This window comes from Leucoraja erinacea, chromosome 31 (assembly GCF_028641065.1).
Source record: "Leucoraja erinacea ecotype New England chromosome 31, Leri_hhj_1, whole genome shotgun sequence".
NCBI lineage: Eukaryota > Metazoa > Chordata > Chondrichthyes > Rajiformes > Rajidae > Leucoraja > Leucoraja erinaceus.
Window position 1 is genome coordinate 17,031,319 of NC_073407.1, and position 21,987 is coordinate 17,053,305.

The window sequence follows — 21,987 nt, forward strand, 5'->3', positions numbered from 1 at the left end:
AAATAAGCTTTTACTATCCGTCTTTATATTCTTGGCCAGCTTACCCTCGTACTTCATCTTTTCACTCCGTATTGGCCTTTTTGTTACCTTCTGTTGTCATTTGAAACTTTCCCAATCCTCTGGCTTCCCGCTACTCTTTGCTGTGTTATACACCTTCTCTTTTAATTTCATTCCATCCCTAACTTACCTTGTCAGCCACGTTGCCTCTTACTCCCCGTAGAATCTTTCTTCCTCTTTGGAATGGAATTATCCTGCATCTTCTGGATTATGCCCAGAAATTCCTGCCATTACTGTTCCACTGACATTCCTGCTAGGATCCTTTTCCAGTCGACCTTGGCCAGTCTCTCATGCCTTCATAGCCCCCTTTGTTCAACTGCAACACTGACACTTCTGATTTAACCTTCTCCCTCTCAAATTGCAGACTAAAATGTATCATATTATGGTCACTGCCTCCTAGCTTTACCTTGAGTTCCCTTTATTAAATCTGGTTCATTAGACAACACTAAATCCAGAATTGCCTTCTCTCTGGTAGGCTCCAGTACAAGCTGCTCTAAGAATCCATCTCGGAGGCACTCTACAAACTCCCTTTCTTGGGGTCCAGAACCAACTTGATTTCCAAGCTTCCTTCCCTTCCTCATCGTCACCCACCTTCACTCTTCCGGTATCTTTGGTGTAACGATCTCGCTGTAGGTCCTGTCCAGGAAACTCTTGATTTCCCTGATGACCCTGAGGTCATCCTGTTGCCTCTCCAGTGCCCCAACACGGTCCTTCAGGAGCTGAACCTGGACCCACTTTCCACAGTTGTAGCAGCCAGAGGCACCCTGATTTCCCACATCCTGAAATCATCACACTGACTCAGTTTACCAATCTTTTTTTCACTGCGTCTCGCTCTCTCCCACTTTTGGCGTAGTCTCCTCCCTCAGCCTCCTCGCCGAAGACTCTCGAGCCAAAGATTTGCAATTTTCTCACAAGGCATTTTCCTCGACAAGGTCGCTCCCCGACATGCCGCCCCGCCCCCCTTCTCAACCGATCCCCGCACTCACTCCTTCCCAGTGATTTGACTAGTTCTCTGAGCAACACAATCTTGGGACATCTGAGTCACCTGATCTAATTGGTGAGTGTTTGCCTTGTGTTGAGAAGCTTAGTTTGCTCCAGTTAGATCCTGGGGTCTCAATGTCTCAGGATCAATGCTTTGGAGACGTTCCCAGGAGTGCCACATCAGCAGATTAACTTCCATTTTCTCTGAGCTCCTTGGAAAAGATACCCAGCTTCCTGTTGCATCCCCATGCCCATTCACCACCTTTCACTGCCTGCCCCACAGAGTTCCTCCAGCACAGTGTGCTTTGTTCAAGATTCTAGCATCTGCGGTTCCTTTTAGATGAAGTAGTTGAGGCAGGCATTCCCACAACATTTGAAAGACGCTTGAATGGGTACATGGATGGGAAAGATCTCTCCTTTGTGTAGTACTGTGCAGGAACAGGCCCTCTATCCCACAATGTCTGTGCTGAACTAAGAAAAATTAATCTCAATAGCTGTTTCTCTTCCATTGCGCACACACACTCCCTTCCCATAAACACAATCTGGTTCCTCCAACCTGCCAGGATGTTTGGAGGAAGTAAAATGACCGAATGCCACAACTTTCACGATTTGGTAATGACGGTGAGGGAGTGATGTCATAAAGACGGAGCCTCAGTCGTTCACATGTCCTCAGCTGCGGAGAAGCTGCCCCTCATTGCCAAGTAGAGTTGGTGCATTCCACCATCGTAGCCCCTGACAGAACCCAGATGTACATCCGTCCGACCGTGCGTGTGTGTGTGTTTAGCCACGTCGTTTGAGCTGTTGGTGTTTAGCTCTTACCCCCTTCCTTCTGTTGCATGCCGCTGGGTTTTTCCTGCTCACCCCTTTGTTTTAGCTTTAGCCTTTCACCACTTTGACCCCCCCCTTGATGCCTTGTGACTCCATGCAGAGTGGTTTTGTGGTTAACTTAAAAGGTTTCTGGGTTGAGCTGAAATTCAGCTGCTAATGTCAGTCTTCATGAGGATGAAACTGGAGGAACAGGTTCACCACTTAGACCACGGCAATCTTCTGCGGCTTCCAGATGAGGCTCTTTGACTCCGACTGGAAATAGCAGTGAAATGGAGAGTGGGTCTGTGGGGGAGGGGGTTGGTGGCAGGAGGTGAAGGTGAGGTGTAGGGCTGGGTGGGAGACGTCGATTATTTTGATCCATCTTGCTCTCCCACAGCCCACAGGGAGCCGGACTGCATTATAGGGGGATATTTTTTGGAATTCTAATTCTCACTGGTGTGAACTGTTCCTGTAAAGTACAGCTTCTTTGCCCATTTTGCAAACCAATTCTTGCAATTCCTGCCACTTTGGGTCCACTTTGCCAAACCATCCCCTGCTGAAAAAGTGCACTCCAATAATGGGTTTGTTTCCATACTAAAATATAATAGATCTGCTGCCTCACACCGTCTGAGAACTGGTCTTGATCATAATTTTAGGCATTATCTGTGTTGAAGTTTGCACATTCCCCCTGTGGCTGGGTGGGTTTCGTCCGGGTGCTCCGGTTTCCTCCCACATCCCAAAGGATCATGAGTTTGTAGGTTAATTGGCCTCTGTAAATTGCCTCCAATGTGTAGGGAGGAGATGAAAAAGTGGGAAAACAGAACTAGTGTGAACGGGTGATCGATGGTGGGCGTGGACTTGGTGGGCTGAAGGCTTTTATCACTAAAACCAAACTAGTCTAAGCTAAACTAAATATCGACCATCGTCAGTCTTCCTGCATTTTTATCAGGCCCCCAAAACAGAAAATTAAGTGGGGAAATAGGATCCGGGAGAATATTTTCTAATTCTCCCACCTCTCCATCAGGGCCACGTTCCTCTTTACTACATAATGCAGCGTGGATGGTTAAGGAAGCCTTTAGTTTGGGAATGATGGAGTGTGCTGGTTACTGCTGGAGTTCCACTCTCATAATCGAACTTGGCATCGAAATGGATTCTAACTTTTTTAACCTGCTCTCTGTTTTCTGACATGTAGTAGGCACTGTCATGTTTTATGTGTAACTCTGCTGTAACACACACACGGACCTGCAGCCAGGAGATGCGTTCGAATGCAACCTCGTGCATTCAATGCGAGCCAAGGGTGTCGCTTTCGGCCCATTTATTCTTCCTTGCATTTTTGTCGCAGGTGATCAGGAAGGGGTGGCTCACCATCAACAACATCGGCATCATGAAGGGAGGAGCCAAGGAGTATTGGTTCGTGCTGACTGCTGAAAACATGTCCTGGTACAAGGACGATGAGGTTGGTTGGTTCACCTTTACTTCCTCCATGCCAGCGATGCAAAGTTACTTTCTCTCCGGCCACGGGTGAGGAGCTAAGACCCTTCCAAGGCAGGGGAGTGCAAGATGGGGGGCATTAAGGGCTATTCATTACAAGGAGACTGTAACTGGAAATATTTGTGAAATGGAGATAGGGACTCTGGGGGAGGGGGCGTTGAAGGGTGGTGGACGTGAGGTGTTGGAGGGAAGTAGATGTGAGAAAAGGGGGTTGGAGTGGGAAGCCTCTATTCTGGAGGTATTAATTACAAGGCGACTCCACTGGCAGTGGAATGGAGAGGGGGGCTCTTCCGGGAAGTGGTTTTTGGGGGGAAGTGGATGTGAGGTGGGGGGGGGTGGTTAGAGTGAGAGGGCTCTGGATTAGGAAGTATTAGTTACAAGGAGAGATCAGACAAACTTGGATTGTTTACTCCAGAATTCCGGAGGTTGAGGGGAGACCTGGTAGAAGTATTAAAAAGAGGCATAGATGGGGTAGAAATTTAGAACCTTTTTTCTAAGGTGGGAATTTCAAAGAATCGAAGGAAAAGCTTTAAGGTGAGAAGGGCAACGTTTAAAGGAGATGTGTGTGTGTGTGTGTGGGGGGGGGGGGGGGGGGTAAGTTTTTTACACAGTGGGTACAGAGTGCCTGCAACACCTCGCCAGGGATGGTGATGGAGGCAGATACGGTAATGGCGTTTATGATGGGCACATGGACATAGAATAGAATAGAATGCCTTTTATTGTCATTCAAACAGCTTGGTTTGAACGAAATTGCATTTCTACAGTCTTAACATTACAAAAAAAACAAACCAAGATACACACTTAACCCAATTTACACAAACATCCATCACAGTGAATCTCCAACACCTCCTCACTGTGATGGAAGGCAAAAGTCTTATCTCTTCCCTTGAGGGGAAAGGAGGGATATGGACCACGTGCAGTGGAGTTGTGATCACAGCCTTTGACTGAGACACTTCTCCCCTTGTGCAAGTAAAACTCACTGCTGATGGTTAATCTTATAGTTCCATGAGTCTTATTAAAGGGTAGATAGGCTTTGTCAGCAGGCAGACGGGATTAGTTCAACCTGGCATCATGTACAATATGGACATTGTGGGTGAAAGGCCTGTTCCTGTGCTGTACTGTTCTACTGTATGTCGACTATGCTTGGAACATGGGAATGTATGGACGCTATGTCTAAAAGATTGGAAGTCTCTGTGGGAGATGAGTTTCCGACTCTGTGTCTACTCTTAGGTGTTGCTTGATGGAATCATTTATTTAATATTGAATGTGAAAGTAAATTCTTTATGCTGGCTGGTAAAATCATTCTGGCCCCAGTGCTACATCTTTCAAAATACTTTGAAATGTTTTCAAGAGTTTTAAACATTTCAGTATATGGATTTAAAAAAAACAATAAATTTGCAGAGTTAGTTCCGGTAAACATTGCCAGTATACCCTGCAGTGAGAGTGCCTCTTCCTTACTGAATAACTGGAAGCCTCTAAAAAGCCCATTAAGAGTGGCAGGAAAATGAAGAGTTCCATTCAGCCCCAATCACCAAACCATGTACAAACCCTTCAATACCCACCCACCACTCATCTCATCAGCTCTCAGGGCTCCTGGGTTGTGAACAAAACACATCTGAATAATAATCCAGTATTATTCATAAACTATCTCTGTGTGTGTGTGTGGGTGCGTGTGTGTGTCTCTGTGTGTGTGTGTGTGTGTGTGTGTGTGTGTCTGTGTCTGTGTCTGTCTGTATAAGTGTGTGTGCGTGTGTGTGTGTCTGTGTGTGTGTGTGTGTGTGTGTGTGTCTCTGTGTGTGTCTGTGTGTGTCTGTGTCTGTGTCTGTGTGTGTGTACGTGCATGTGTATCTGGGTGTGTGTTTGTATCTGTGTGTGCGCGTGGCACACACTCTTCAAAAGCCCAACATCACATCCACGGCCATGCAAAAGACATTTGTCTTACTTCTTGCATCGCAGTTTAAAATATAAGCTGGTAAACCTGGAGGCATAGCTTTAAGGTGGGAGGGACAAAATTTATAGGAAATGTGCGGGGCAAGCTATTTTCACAGATGGTGGTGGGTGCATGGAATGTACAGCTAAGGGGTGGTAGTAGAAGCTGTGGTGTTTAAGAGGCTTTTGGATTGGCACGTGGATATGCAGGGAGTGGAGGGAAATGGATCACGTGCAGGCAGAGGGGATTGGTTTAGGTTGGCGTCATGTTCGGCATGGACATTGTGGGCCGAAGGGCCTGTTCCTATGCTGTGCTGTTCTGTGTATCATAAACCTTTTCCCCACTGCTCCTGCAATGGCTACTGAGACACATGCCCCACATTAGCTACAGATGACACCATCTACCAGTCTAACCCCAAAGTGAATCCCATTGGTAACTCCCTCCTTCTCCACTCACTGGTTATCAATCACATGGTTGAACCACGTGCGTGTTTTTAAAGGATTATCGCACGGATTTAGAATCATAGCATGAGAGTGAATGTGGTAGCTGTTTGTGGTGATCGTGGTGTTTGGACCCCTGACATGATCTCACCCGCACAGACACAGCTCAGCCCCTTCCTGAAGGCCCTGCAGTGGGAACCTACCCCACCTCACTTCCCAGCGGAAAGGAGACTTTAACATGATGGAAACAAAACCCAGATGCTTCAACAGCACATTTACTAAAAATTGGAATGATACTGAGGAGATTAGCATGGCCCCTAAATATGGTTGGCGCAGGGTTAGAGTTGCTGCCTTGCAGTGCCAGAATACCGGCTTCGATCCTGACCCTGGCTGCTGACTGCATGGAGTTTGTACGTTCTCCCCATTGCCACATGGGTTTTCTCCGGGTGCTCCAGTTTCCAACCACACTCCAAAGATGTGTGGGCTTGTAGGTTAATTGGCCTCTGTAAATTGTTCCTACTCTGTAGGATGGAACTAGGGTACGGGTGATCGCTGGTCGGCGTGGACTCGTTGAACCGAAGGGCTTGTTTCCATGGTGTATCGCTAAATTAAATTAAACTACAAGACCACTGACCTCTGTGCATGATGAGATAGCCTAAAGGGCCTGTCCCACCAGCATGCGATTGCATGCGTCTAGCGTGACCAAACGTGGTGGCTTGAGGCGTACGGCCTCGCAGGGCCGGTCCCAAATCCAACCGCGGAGGCATATGGAGTTGTGCGGGACTGGTCCCGACATCATACTCACCAATCAGCTGGGCAGGAGGCGGGCCGACTGAATTTGGACGTCGCACGGCGTTGGGCGGTGACATCATCACGCAACACCACACGCTAGGCATACGCCGTCAAGACGCTCGTACGGCCTCAATGTGGCCACAGGCCGACAGGCCGTTGTCGCGTGGGATTTTCGGACAGTGCAAGATTTCTGGAGCCCCGCGCGATGTCGGGACCAGCCCCGCACAACTTCTTACGCCTCCGCCGATCGAAATGGGACCGGCCCCGCGAGGCTGTATGCCTCAAGCGACCGCGTTTGGTCGGCTAGGCGCATGCAATTGCATGCTGGTGGGACAGGCCCTTAACTGTTGCATACCTGCCCCTTCCTAAATTGATTACCCCAGGCATGATAATCTCTGACGCAATTGTCTCTGAATCTGAAGCTTGTTAGTTGAAAAGCCACCGTACGCTTACAGTTGTGGAATTGAAACGTGTAGAGCTCCGTTCGGAAGGTATATTTCCCTAAAACAACTACTTTACTTCGGGGTAAATTATCCTCCAAATGTTTTATAGTGTGAACCAGCAGATAATAATGTTGGCCTAACGTTTTCCAGGCATGTTTGAAAAATTCAACACCGCCGCACTTGAGGTTTGGACAGAGGTTGGAAAATGAGGGGGCTGTGGAGTTGGAATTCCACTGCTTTAAATGGATCCAGTGTTGCATTAATTCGCTTTAACCCTGTCACCAACTCGACTTTCCCTCCGTTCCGCTGCATTTTGAACGGCCAAATGGTCAGGGGTTTTCTGCCAGAGCACCGTCACAGCCACTCCTGAGGGCAGTCTGCCCGTGACCTCCTCCGATCGTTTCTCTCTGCGGGAGACTTTGAATCGTCCCAGGACTACCCCACCCCCCCCCCCCCCCCCCCCCCCACCTTCCCCATCTGTCTACAATGGTGTGGGAATCAATGTGAGGGGAAATCGGACACATTCCTTTAACCACGAGTGAGTCTGCTTTAATATCCTTAATGTGTTCACACACACACACACACACAACAACAGCAGCAGCAGCAAGAACACAGTGTGGCAATATGGTGCCACACATGAAATCAGCTAGCTACAGACACTCGCTCAAATGTGCAAGGAATTATAACCTTTGTACCTAGCAAGCATGCTTCACAATGGGGGATACTGTGTGATTTAAGGAGTTCCAGATGTTGGCAAGTGGAGGGTTAATGAAAAAGAATGTGCTTTTTTTTTTGTCTGTAATTGTAGTCTTTAGCATGTCAGCCGTTTGGTTCGTTCTGTTGATCTATGGAATAGCTTCTACATCTGCAGGAAGTCACTACTGAGCCAGTTAATGGATCCAGATGTTGCAGGCCCACATGGTTCTGTGTTAACATTAGCAGGGAGACTCGATCAGGGGCCGAGTCACCAGCACTGGGGCGGAGAGCGGGGATCTCGGTCTCACCCGTTACGCAAACACAATGGCTTCATACAACTTTCCCAGCCTCCAGTCCTCGCCTCTCCACCAGAGAGACAGAGCGGGGAGAAATGCGGAGGAAAAGACTAATTCCGCCACGTTTGTTCTGTTGAAGGGATATGAAGAGTGAGTGTAAAAAACAAAAAAAGGGGCTAAGAGACATGATAAAGGAGAATAAAAAGACACTGAGATGGAGACTGATTGAGACAGGGAACGAGAAGGAGAGGTTCCCGGATGCTGAAGAGGTGCTTTCAAATCTATTGCTGGAATGTAAAACTAGCTACGTGGGTCAATCTCCCATGATAGAAACCGCCCATATTTTTCTCTGAGCCAACAAGTAGGATTTTCAGGCAGCACCTACAATAGACTTCTGGCCCACCACACTATTCTCCAGCAGTACGTTGAAAGCTAGCCCCAGAATGTGTAGAAGGTGAGTGCCTGGAACGTGCTGCCAAGTGTGGAGGTGGAGGCAGATACGACATTGGCAGTGAGAGACATGGATGTGCAGAGAGTGGAGAGGTATGGATGTGAATGACAGGTAAAGGTTGGTTTGGCATCATGTTACACACACATAATGTATGCTGAAGGGTCTGTTCCTGTGCTGTTCTATGAACCTCAGCAAGAATATCTGAAATATTTTAAATCAGAAACTAGGGCCAGATTTTGGCATTGTGTGATTTGCTGAAGCACCATCAAACATGGATGGCTATCCCCCTCCCCGCCCCTTTGATCATCGTTATTGTTCTTTCCTCTGCGCACACAGTCCAGAGTTGCCAACGCCTTGGTTTGTCCTTGGAGTCCCTGGAATTAAATATTTGTCTTAAGAAACTGAAAAAAAGACGCCTGCTTTCTTCCAAAGCTTCAATTGGATGCTGGGCAAGGAAATAAAGCAGGGGGCAAATCAAAGACCATTTTTGTTTGGGTGGGAAGTTGTCGGCAGGAGTGCGAGTCATGGAATCTCCAGGAATGTGCCCAGCCACGATGGGCAATCCCAGTTTGTTCCCGGAAAAGTCTGCTGCTGAGCAATACTCTCTGTAGGGGTCGAGGTTCATCCAGCAGCTTCCTCCTTACCCCCTTTTCCATCAAATAACTAGAACCCATTACCAAATGGAGCTTAAAACCTTCGGGAGTGAGAATAACTTGGGAATATCAACACTGGGCGACAATTGCCTTCCTCATCCCGGATAGAATCAGGCAATGCTCAACACCACACATGTTGGGCGGGACAGGGAGACAGCTGGGAGAGCTACTGCCTCACAGCGCCAGAGTCCCAGGTTCAATCCTGACTTTGCATGCTGTCTACGTAGAGTTAGCAAATTCTCCCAGTGACAGCGTGGGCTACTTCCAGTTGCTCTGGTTTCCTGCCATATCCCAAAGACATGCAGTTGTGTAGGTTAATGGGCCTCTATAATTGCTCCTATTGTGTAGGGAGTGGATGAGAAAATGGGAATACATAGAACCAGTGTGAGCGGGTGATTGGTGTGGATGGTGGGCTGAAGATCCTGTTTCCATGTTTCCTGTGTCTTTCAATCTATCAATCAACCTGGAGTCTGAAGAAGGGTCCACCCAGAAACGTCACCCATTCCTTCCCTCCAGAGATGCGGCCTGTCCCGCTGAGTTACTCCAGCATTTTGTGTCTATCTTCGGTTTAAACCGGCATCTGCAGTTTCTTCGTACACAATTAATCTGGGTTCATGTCATTCAACTGCAGGTCTCCGTCTAGAGTGGGTGACCTTGAGGGCCTGTCCCACTTTCATGACCTAATTCACAACCTCTGCCGAGTTTGCCCTTGACTCATACTCGCAGCATAGTTATCATGAGGTCATAGGAGGTCGTAGGTAGGTCGTAGCAGGTTGTGATGCTAATCATAGGCACTCGTGGCATCAAGTAGGTCACGGCGTTTTTTTAAGCCTGATAAAAAATGTCCACGAGTACAAAAGGTTGTGAATTAGGTTGTGAAAGTGGGACAGGCCTTTTACCTGCCCCATTCACACTGACTGGGCATGATCAAAATGAAGACCAGTGAAGCTCCCAGCTAGGGCGGGTGGAGAGGGGGAATTGAATCAGTTCCACCCTCATCCTTTCTTTCCTCCTTCCCCAACATCACCAAACCCACCCACCCACACCCCATCAGCATTAAAACCAAGGGACCTACGCATCGACATGGAGCTCTGATTTGGCTGAGGAGAGTGTTTGCAGGGATGGGTGCGATGTGGCTGGGGAACCAAGGAGGGCTGTGAAGGGAGACTTAGTCATTGAAATAAAAGAACACACAGAAATTGTTTTTAAGTCAGTTCATTCCACTGGCATTCATCAGCCTTGTCATTTGTGGTTTCCAAGTTAATCATGTACACTAACGGTGGCTCATCATTTGTCACGATGCCTCAGGAACGACATGTGCAAAGCATTTGGTAATTCTGCACACATTACTAATTAAATAAATAGTAGACATAAGGAACTGCTGATGATGGTTTAGAAAAAAAAAGACACAAAGTGCTGGAGTAACTCAGTGGGTCAGGCATCATATCTGAGGATCATGGATAGGTGATTATTTGGGTCGGGACCCTTCTTCAAACTGATTGTAGTGGGGGAGGGGGCAAAGCTGGAACAGAGGTGGGGTGAGATGAAGCCAAACAAGTGATTGGTGAATGCCAGAGGTTGAGGGGAGTATATATAAAATATAAGTAGATATAAAATTATGATAGACATAGAGAGGGTAGATAGTCAGAACCTTTTTCCCAGGGTGGAAATGTCCAACACTAGAGAGCATAGCTATAAGGTGAGAGAGGGAAAGTTTAATGGAGATGTGTGGGGCAAATGTTTTTACACGGAGAGTTGTGGGGGCCTGGGACATTGCCAGGGGTGGTGGTGGAGGCAGATACAATAGTGGCATTGAAGAGGCTTATGGATAGGCACATGGAAGTGCAGGGAATAAAGGGATATGGATCATATTCAGGCAGATTAGATACATTTAATTTGGGATCATGTCCGGCACAAACATTGTGGGCCGAATGGCCCGTTCCTGTGCTGTACTGTTCTATATTCTATCCATGGAGGATGTGGCTCGGTGACGTTTTGGGTCGGGACCCTTCCTCAGACTGATTGTAGTAGGGGAGAGAAAGCTGGAAAAGAAGTGGGAATGGGAGAAAGCCTGGCAAGTGATAGGTGGATACTGGTGGTGGGGGGGTGATTGCCTGATGGGTGGAGTAAGTGACAAAGGCTGGAGGTGAAAAGGCGACAAAAATGGTGTTGGATAAGGGGAGAAGCGGAGGAATGAAATGGAAAGCTGGAGGGAGAGATATAGGTGGAGAGGGACATGGGGAAGGGGGGGGGGCGTTTACTGGGGCAGGGTAGTGGGAGAAATAGATGTGGGGGTGACACAGGAAAGAGAGGTGGGAATAAGAGGGGGGGGGGGTTTGAGTAAGCGACAAAATCTAGAGGGGAAAAGGGGAGTCAGAAAAGGGGAGAAGTGGAGGAACGAAATGTAAAACCAGAGGGAGGGATGTAGATGGAATGGGACATGAGGAAGAGGGGGTGAAGAGGGCAGGAGAGTGGGAGAAATGGGTGAGCATCATTTCCCATCAACCCAACCGAATGTGCTCCATGGAGTTGAAGCGTCCGTTTGGGAGAGGGAGGCAGTGTCTAAAGGGTTAAGCCGAATGCCTGACATCTGGACTGCAGTCATGCTTGGACGTTTGTTTTGATCACCAGGATAGCTTTATGGACTGTTGGGAGAGTGCGGGCAGCAAATGAGAACCAGCTGAGGGGAAGGGAAGGGAAGAGAGGAGGGGCGCTTTCATCTCTGCTGCTGCAACCTAGTTGAACAAAAAGACTCAGATGTGTGGAGGGGCGCTAAGACGTGGTGCTTTTAATCTTCTCATCTGAATGAAATGGAGAGTGCGCGCAAGTTCTTCAGCCCCTGGCTAGTTCATACTCCACGTTCGCCAGCCATTGCAAGGTCTATGGCTTTGCCGCTGATTGGAAGCAACATGCTCGGCTCCAGCTGAGCGGCTACTTTGAAAGTGGGAAGTGCCGATTTCTATAATGGGAATAATTTGGAACAGGCCGGTTGAAAGATGCGGGATTGAGTGTAGGGTTGGGGGGAGGGAATGTGGCAGGGAGCAACAGATTCCTGGACAGATATTCACACAGACCTCTCGGTTGCCAACCATTTTGATTCCCCTGCCCATTGCCGTACTGACCTTTCTGTCTTGGGCTTCCTCCGTTGCTGGAAACTGGGGCAACAGCACCTCATGTTTGGCTCGGCTGCCATGCAACCCAACCGTATGAACGTTGATCCTCCAATTTTAAGTAATATCCTCCCCTTCCCTTTGCATTTTGCGATGCCCCTCCACCCCACTATCCTGCCCCTGTTCTCCCCCACCTTCTGTCCCCTTCCACCTATATCCCTCCCTCTGCCTTGACATTTTCCTCTTCTTATCCTTCCTCTCTTTTTCACATCTAACCTCTGCCACAATGCACCCATCTGCCAATCACCCCTCCCCATTTGCCAAGCTTTTTCTCACCCCACCTCTGTTTTGTAGTTTTTTTCCCCCCAGCTCCATCAGTCTGAAGAAGGGTCCCGATCCGAAAAACATCATGTCCTCCAGGGATGCTGCCTAACCCATTCAGTTCCTCCAGCATTTTGTGTATTGCTCAAGATTCTAGCATCTACAGTTCCTTGTGTTTCCTACTCACTTTATGCAGTAGTTGCAGAGAGAGTGGTGATTTAGCACAGGTTTCTGTTAAATGGCTGCTGGATCTTTCACCTTCCTGCATCCTGCATATTGCGCTTCCATCCCGCACATATGATGGGATATTGCTCAGTGCAAGGAGTGTAGCGAATAAGGTAGAGAAGGATTCAATATTACATCCGAATGATTGCTGAATCATAGCATGAGGAGGAACAGGAATGTTCCTGGCCTCAAGGTTTTCAGATGGGATAGAGTGTGTTATATTGATTGATTATTGTCACATATACCTCGACATAGTGAAAAGCTTTGGTTCACATGGTATCCAGTCAAATCAAATCCTACTATACATGAGTACAATGTAGCCATACACAAATAGGTTGTGCAAAGCAAAAAATACCAGAGTGCAGAAAATAGTGTCGCAGCATTATAGCTTTACAGTTTCAGAGGAAAAAGTCCAAGGTCCTCAATGAGGTAGGTTGGAAGATCTGGACTGCACCCTAGCTTATTGGAGGATCAGTTATCTGATGGGAAGAAGTTGTTCCTGAATCTGGTGGTACAGTATATGCTTTAAAGTTTTTTCAATGATGGGAGCGAGAAGAGGAGGAATGACCAGGGTGGGAAAGGTCCTTGATTATGTTTAAGAAGGAAGTGCAGATGCTGGAAAATCAAAGGTAGACCAAAATGCTGGAGAAACTCAGCAGGCGAGGCAGCATCTATAGAGCGAAGGAAGTAGGCAAAGTTTCGGGCCGAAACCCTTCTTCGGATTGATTATGTTGACTGCTTTCCTGAGGGAATGTGAAGTGTAGATGGAGTTAATGGTGGAGTGGCCTATCTGTGTGAAGCACTGGGGTACATCAGCCCTTCACACACAGTCTTTGCCAGGTTTTGAAGTCTCAGTCAATGCAAGTTGTTTCCGGAGATAAAACAGTGGGTAATATTGGTTGAAGAAATCATTTCATTTGTGAGAAGAGATGAGGTATTGCCAAATGAAACTATGTGGGATATATACGACACGGTATGATATGATACAATAATAACTTTATTCATCCCCGGAGGGAAATCTTCCCATCCCTCACTCACGCTCATCGACCGCGAGGCCCCACCACCACCGAGGCTCCCGTTGGCGTATTATAGTGACATAAAGAACAAGAAAATAATGAAGGAAAAAGTAAAGGTTACACAGAAAAGGTTACTCTTGTCCCCACCCACCCCCACCCCTGATCAGTCTGAAGAAGGGTTTCGGCCCGAAACGTTGCCTATTTCCTTCGCTCCATAGATGCTGCTGCACCCGCTGAGTTTCTCCAGCTTTTCTGTGTAACCTTCGATTCTCCAGCATCTGCAGTTCCCTCTTAAACACAAGGAAAAAGTAAAGGTTTGTTGGGGTCCAAAACGATAAGCGAGATACGAGGTGAGGGAAGTCGGGAGGTTCTGAATGAATATTTTGTGCCTCACTTCACAAAAGAGGCAGATGATGCTGATGTCTGCTGATTCCCTCGTCAATTCGTCCTTTCCCACCCAAACCACCCCACCCCCTGGTACTTGCCCTTGCAACCGCAGGAAATGCTCCACTTGTCGCTTTACCTCCCCCCCTTGACTCCAGGTGAGATTTGCCCACGCTTTTGAAAGAAGGAAAATCCAGAAGCTGGGCACAATTTTCCTAAGCTCCCAGCTTCCCGAAGTGGAAGAATGCTGATTTTGTGCAGTTGCTAAAAAAGAGAGGGAGGGACAACGTGAGTACAGACCAGATAAATGAACTTTGTGCTGGAGAATAAGGGCAGCCTGTTTAATGCAGCCCACGTAGTCTGTACCAAGGTTTTTGACGCGTGGCAAACTGGTCAAAAGTGCAGAAGCCTCTGGGATACAAGAGAGAGGGCAAAGTACATCCAAGATTGTCATTGGTGGTGGACACAAAAGTGTTGAAAGGTGTTTCTGTCGTTGGAATGCTTTCATTAGTGAAGTCCCAGATAACTTTGTTTCTTGGTCTATAGTTGTTTGCAGTGCATATCATTTATTTAAACACTTTTAGGGAGTATAATAAAAGCATTTGAAGATAATATAGTAATTAGCAACATGGTTGATACCGAGGAGGGAAGCTTTCAAATGCAGGGTGATAGAGGCACAAGGAATTGCAGATGCTGGAGTCATGAATCACCAGTGTGAAGAAGGGCCCCGACCCGAAATGTTGTCTGACCCACTGAGTTTCTCCAGCGCTTTGGGAAACTACAGGGAAATGTTCTGTTGGGCAGGAAATTAGCAAATAGAATTCAGTCCAGAGGAGTGTCAGGTCAACACACTTGGGAAAGGTCAACAATGTGAGGGAATGCTCATTAAATGGGAGCATATCGAGCAGAATGGGGGAAATGGAGGAACGTCACATTGTGTGTGTGTGTGAATGTGTCTTCAAGGCAGCAGGAGAGGTCGATAAGGTAGTTGGGGGGGGGAAACACATGCAGTAGAGGTGAAGAATCTCATTGGGAATGTACAACATTAGTTAGGCCATAGTCTTGTCACCATATTGTAGGAAAGGTATGATTACATTGAAGAGGATGGAAAGTTTTAGCAGGAGAAAAAATTGGACAAGCTAAGGTTTAGAACGAAGGAGACTGAGGGTAGATTTTATTGAGGAATATAAATTATTGATTGGTCTTGATAAATTTGGTTTCCCTTCCCAGCGTGCTCAGGAACCAAGAGGTACGGACTGAAGGTCATCGTTTGAAAGCTTAATGGGGAGATTAAACCATTGTTCATGCAGAGGGTGGTGGGAACTCACGGCCATGGAAGAGGTTAAAGACAGAAACACAGATCAGGGTTAAAGTGTACTTGATATGTGGTTGAACAGATGTGACTTGCCTGGACCAAGTACAGTCAGATGGCACACTTTAGACTGGCCTGGTTAAATGGCCTCTTTCTGGGTGATACGGTTCCTCTGATTATCTGTGCCTGTTATTATTGATGTGCACAAACCAAGGACAGAGGTTTGGAGGATCTGAAGGTTGTGGGTATATGGAACGAGCTGCCAGAGGAGATAGTTGAGGCAGGTACTATAACAACCATTAACATACATTTGGACAGGTACCTGGATAGGAAAGGTTTAGAGGGAGATGGGCCAAACGTGGGGAGGTGGGATTGGTGTAGAAGGGGCATCTTCGCCAGCAGGGTCAGTTGGGCCAAAGGGCGTTTCCATGCTGCATGACTCTTATAATTGGTATACTGCAGTTGCCATGGGTGACGTGTGGTTCCAGGGCATAACGGTGAACATGGGTGAGAGTTTGTGCATCGGGTGGAGGTTTAGTGAGAGGACAGGCAGGTAGGAAACTTGGAGACAAATGAGGGCAAAGTAGGTTTAAAACCAGGGGAGAAGTTGTTCCTCGATGTAGAGACTAACGGAAGTAGACACGTCATCTGGAGGGATTTCTGTTCCTTGTGATACCATCTTTCTAGCTTGGTGTTTCAAACTAGAAGATCTTAATCATGGCATAATGAGAGCAGAGTGTTCAAACTAGCAAAACAATGACAGAAAACTTTATCTTGTGAAGATGAGGATTGGAATTCCCGTTGCTGAGATTCTAATTCACACATTCAGTTGCATACTACGTTGGTTTGTAAAAATCTACACACTGCCACATCACATACTTGGAGTCAATAAAGAGCAAATCGAGAAATCTAGTCCTACTGTCTGCATTGACTTCTGGACTCTCCATTTCAAAAGATCTACCCATAGTGCTACAGTTATTCTCAAAACCTTTATTGGACAGCTGGCATTCAGGGTTATCCACAAAAACTCTTCCTAAATACAATGCCCCATAAAATAAACGTGAGTAGTGAAACATAAGGTATAGATTGAATAATAGTGGAAGATAAACTATATGCTCTGATCTTTTTCTCAGCGAGATCTGTTGTGCTGAGAACTGGCAGAACAGGTTGCTCATGACAATAATCCCACAGTGATGCAGCTGGTATATCTACTGCCTCGCAGTGCCAGAGACCCGGGTTCGATCCTGACCTCAGTTGCTGTGCGAAGTTTGCACGTTCTCCTGTGACCACGTGGGTTTCCTCCAGGTGCTCCGGTTTCCTCCCACATCCCAAAGACATGCGAGATTGTAGGTTAATCGGACTCTGTAAAAAAGAAAAATCTGCCCCTCGTATGGGGAGTGGATGTGAAATTGGGATAATGGGTGATCGATGGTTGGCATGGACTCGTTGGGTTCAAAGGGCCTGTTTCCATGTTATATCTCTAAACTCAACTAAAGATTTAAAAAAATCTTAATTTCTGATGATTGAATGTTTAATTTTCTTTGGGCTATTTGGATTGGAGTAAGTGGGTTGGGAAGGGAATTGTATGGACCGTATGCCTGGTTGGGTTTTTTGGACTTTCTGTTTGCTCCTTATGCATTCTTGTTCTGAGTTAAGATTCAGAGAGAAACAATTGAGTTGATGTAAAAGGCGGAAGTGACATCTTGACAGGAAGTGAATCCTGAATTGGGGCAGCACAGTGGCGCAGTGGCAGAGCTGCCGCCTAACGATCCTATTCAATCCTGACTAGCGGTGCTTTCTTTACGGAGTTTGTTCCTTTTTCCTGTGACCACGTGGGTTTTCTCCGGGTGCTCCGGTTTCCTCCTGCACTCCAAAGACATACAGGTTTGCATGTTAATTTGCTTTGGTAAAATTGTAAATTGTCCCCAGTGCCAGTGTACGGGTGATTGGTGGGCTGAAGGGCCTATTTCCACACTGTATCTCTAAAGTCTAAGGTCTAAAGTATAGAATCACCCTGGGTCCCTGCTCTGGTTGCTTAAGTTCCTTGGAGTTTAATCACGTGACTTATCGGCTCCAATCGACCAGCTGGTCAGTAATCTATCTGCCATCTTCAATATTCTTAAGACAAACAAATGTATTCAAGGTCATATCTGGTCATGATGGGGTCAGTCATAGGATGATGATACCATTAGCAAATCGTTAAAGGGGCAGAGTATACGGTGTTGAGAAGGTTGAGGAGGGATTGAGGAAAAGCACAACTTATGCAAGGATTAGTTATGATCTATAACCATCTGCCTGTCGTGATGTGTTGATGAGGAATTGATTGGTGCCTTCAGAAGGAAATGGAACATGAGAGAGAGTCATTGGTAGGATTGTGTGGAACAAGTTTGGGGGGGGGGGGATTTTGGGATGGCATGCAAGGAGTCAGAAGACTGAATGGCCTCTTTGCATCTTGCGACAATTCTCCAGTACTATTGGTGTTGGTTTAAGGTAGACAAAGATTCATTATGGCATCTGAATGGTTGTTGAATCATGGTTTACAGCACAGGAAGGTTTCTGCTTTCCAGGTTCTCTAATGAGATGTACTGGTTTATTATTGTCACCTGTACTGAGATAAAGTGAAAATATTTTTTTTGTATGTTATCCAATTAAATCAGATCATACCACACATAAGTATGATGTAAAATTGTCCCTAGTGTGTGTAGGATAGAGTTAATGTGCGGGGATCGTTGGTCAGGGTGGACTCGGTGGGCCGAAGGGTCTCTCTCTGAACTAAACTAAAAAAAACTAAACATACATAAGTACAACAAGTAAAGTGAAGAAAAATATATCAGAGTGCAGAATATAGTTTTACAACCTTATGGCATTACGGTTACAATGAAAATGTCCGTTATCATTGACGGTAGGTTGGAAGATCGGGACTATCCCCAAACCTATGGGAGGACCGTTTGGATAGCAGAGGGGAAGAAGTTGTTCCTGAGACTGGTGGGATGTGCTTTCAAGCCTTTGTATCTACCTGAAGGGAGAGGGGATAGAGGAATCACTGGGTTGATAAAGGTTATTGATAGGTTGGATGCTTTTCCAAGACAGCGTGGAATGTAGATAGAGTCGATGGTGGGGAGTCTGATCTGTGCTTTTTAATGTCCTGGTGAATTTTTCCCCCCACAATTGCACACAACATCCAGGAGATTAATCTCTCCTGCCGGGTGATCCCAGGATAACACTGGAGGGCTGTGGTTTGGAACCTGATCCTTGGCCGAGAGAAAAACCCAATGCGATCCAGTGACATACGAAAATGGGAAGTGGTTGGAAATGGAACCTCGACCTTCTAGGAATGAGATGGAGCTCTAAATAGATTGAGTTGAAGAATGCAGGAGGAAAGCATGGCTTAGGCATTGGAGAGGGGATGCAAGTGCAGTGGGAAATGAAATTAATTTATTTAAAAATTAAAGCAGATTTCTAACAAATATTCACATTAAAGTAAAAAAAAAAAATGAGACAAAGAGTTCAATGAAATTCAGAGGGGTGCCCAGTCCAAAGAGCATTTTACCTAAAGCTTAGAACAAGTGCATGTTTAATGTCGACAGAAGTTTACTTTAAGCTGCTTTTAACTTAAGACCCGACTGTGCAGGGGAACCGCAGAAGCACAAATAAACGACAGCAGATTTTATGAGGTGGTGCTTTTAGTGAAACATGTCAGTCCTGTCAGTGGACAACCTGAGGTTCTTTTCTCGCTTGAAAGAAACATTCTGCTCTGTTTTTACACCAAAAAAAAAAACCCAAGGAGTTTCAAACTGTAAAAGTCTGAAGCTGACTGAATTCTCCCTCCCCTGGATATTGAAAGCGTCGTGACGAGACGCCATTTTCTTTTTGTGAAGTATTGCAACAGTAAAGTCTGTTTTACATTAGCATCATCTGCTGTGCAATAAGGATGAAAGGAAGGCGAATTAAAGACAGCCATTGAGCTCTACAATGGTAATTGGGGATTGAATCCAGATCTCTTTCTTTTTCTTTAGGATTTGGATTTGAGTTAAATAATTTTGGCAGCAAAATTAAGGAAATGCCAAATGCTTGACAGCCCAGATAAAGGATGTTGCCTGTAGGTTCAAAGGTTATCTGTCAGTGTGGAGCTGAAAGCAGTCTAACTAGCTTTTGATTTTATTTTGACTTAATCTTCCCCTCTTTCAGTTCTCCACTGACACCTTTACGAAGTGAACTTTTATTGCGAAGTCCATGGTCACGGGGGCTTGAAGTACCCCAGAGAAAAATGGTCCAAGCACCCCTCGTGCTTGAGAGAGGGGGCAGACAATCCCCTCGTGCTTGAGAGAGGGGGACACTTGACAGGGGAAACAGCTCATCAGAGTGGAGGGTTGTGCATTGTTAGACGGCAAGACGGGAGCACGTTTTTTTCCCTGGACTCTGTAGCTTCTCCCCTCACCTAACCTCCGCACCCCCCCCCCCCCATCCTGTAATCCTTTCTTCTCCTCATTACACAAGGACGCTGATTGGCACTGCGATACTGCAAGAGCTCAGTCCCCTCACTGACACACTTCACCCAGATGACTATTCCTTTCCCCTTGACAGCCGGAACTGGGACGATTCGACTACAAGGCTGATACGGAGTTAAAGAAACAATTATATCTTGCTGTTCTAATAGCTTAGACAAAAAAATCACTGTGCATTACTTCACTGTAAGAATGCCCCGACTATGACCATTCACCCAAGCTGATAGCACCAAAGTAATCAAAATAATCAATTATCCTCTGTTTAAATATTGACAAATAATGGAAATAGAGACAATGGCTGAGATGCATTAACCAGAATATTTATTTTGTTTTATTCAGTACGTACAGAACTTACATTAAACCATTGAATGGCACGCACACAGTAGCATATCACGAGGGGGGGTCTCCCTGTCTGTAATTATTCCTTAATATTGATCAGTGGCATCGCTACCATTGTGAGCTTCTGCAGCGAGGGATAGAAAGATGTTAAATATTTGGCAGAAGAGCATGCAGAGACAGAGGCAAGAAGCACAGGGGCGACAAATAACGGGAACTTTAAGTTGGAACCAGATGCACAGTCCGTGGATGAGGAAGCAAAGGCGCTTGAAGAAGAATACTGCCCGCTTGTTAAAAGGAATCAAAATCTACTGCATTACCTGAGTGCCACTAACAGCACACGGGAAATGAAAGGCAGTCTCCACGGAGCTCAGGCTTATTGACCGGAGTAAGTTTGGGTCAGAATGAGGATTGTCGGCGTTCCTCGACTGATGTGCAAAAGTCCGAAGATTTTTCCGCACACAGTCTAACCAATGTGCAGACTACTGTACAATAGCATCGACCTGAACAGGTAGTCTGAACACTGGGGAGACAGAGTGGGATTGTAGTCTTGTTTTTTTTCCACACGGGGCGAGACTCTCTGGGTCTCCCAGCAAGCCTTAAGAGCGCAGACCACTGTTCTCTCTGCAGCACCAGCTCTCCCCTCGTTTCCTTCACTTCTGCAAGGACTGACGTGGCAGTTTCGAGTGATCTACGATGGAGGGAGGGGGGGGGGGGGGGGGGGGGGGGGGGGGTGGGGGGGGGGAAGGGGGCGTGCTGAGGGGGGGGGGGGGGGAGACGCTGGTGAGGACGAGAGAGAGAGGAAGAAAGTGAGAAGGAGGAGGCACTAACTGGTGGTAAAAGGGTTAAAGGTGAAGGTGCATAAGCCGTATAAGGGAAAGGTCATCTCTTGGGGATTGGAGCTCCAAAAACTGTGGATATAAAAACTGTGGAATGTTATTTTTTTTTTGGCACTCACTGCATTTGTAAAGGTTCCATATGTTTTCTGATCACCCATAGGGGTCGTTCCGTCTGTGGTTGCTCTGCAGATTCAATAAAGAATATTATCTCAGCGCAATTCCCTGCTGGCTTCAAAAGGAAGAGACCTTGTGGTTGCACAGAGAGAGGGAAAAACTAAAATAATGAAACTTCACTTCTTTCAGAGCAGTGGGAAGAGTTTACTCCATTAACTGCCGGCAATATAGAGTTTCATCACTCGGCGTACAAGCTGATTCTAAAGCAAAATTGACCGCATTCATTCCAAAATGTGACCCTTGGTCGTGCAGAGTGTATACTGACGGTCAAAATTTTATCATTTTGTTATGGAAATGAGATTGAGAGGAATGTAAAATGAAGTGTTTAACTCTCGGGGAAAATGCAGCTTTCAGCCACGTTTGACTTGCCTTCAGCAGTGTTATATTATGAATCCTCTTCGTTAACAAACCTCCCACCCCACACAATCACACTCCTCACACTGCCCACTTTAGGGGATTAATAGTTTGTTGTTCTTTTTCATTAAACTTAATTTAGATTGAAGGTAAATTGGGCAAGAAATTGTATTTACAATGCGATGTTTTATGGATTTGTCAGATACCTTCTTCAGAAGGTTAAAGTTCCCTCAAACCCGGCCAAGCCTATAATGATTGACTCCCTATGGCCACTGGTCCTGAGGCTAATGACTAATCATTTGGAATTCGTTCCAATGTGATATTACACCACCACATTGATCAAAAGAAATGGATACAAGTTATTAGCAGACTTA

At 46.4% G+C, this 21,987-nt stretch overlaps 1 protein-coding gene across 1 annotated transcript in view; it reads left to right on the plus strand.

Annotated features, from left to right (window-relative positions):
• LOC129711798 (dynamin-1) overlaps window positions 1-21,987 on the plus strand; it is a 136,448-nt gene that overhangs the window by 80,147 nt on the left and 34,314 nt on the right. Inside the window, exon 15 of the mRNA XM_055659733.1 lies at window positions 3,188-3,301. Coding sequence (XP_055515708.1) covers window positions 3,188-3,301 — 114 coding nt within the window. The remainder of the gene's footprint in view (window positions 1-3,187; window positions 3,302-21,987) is intronic.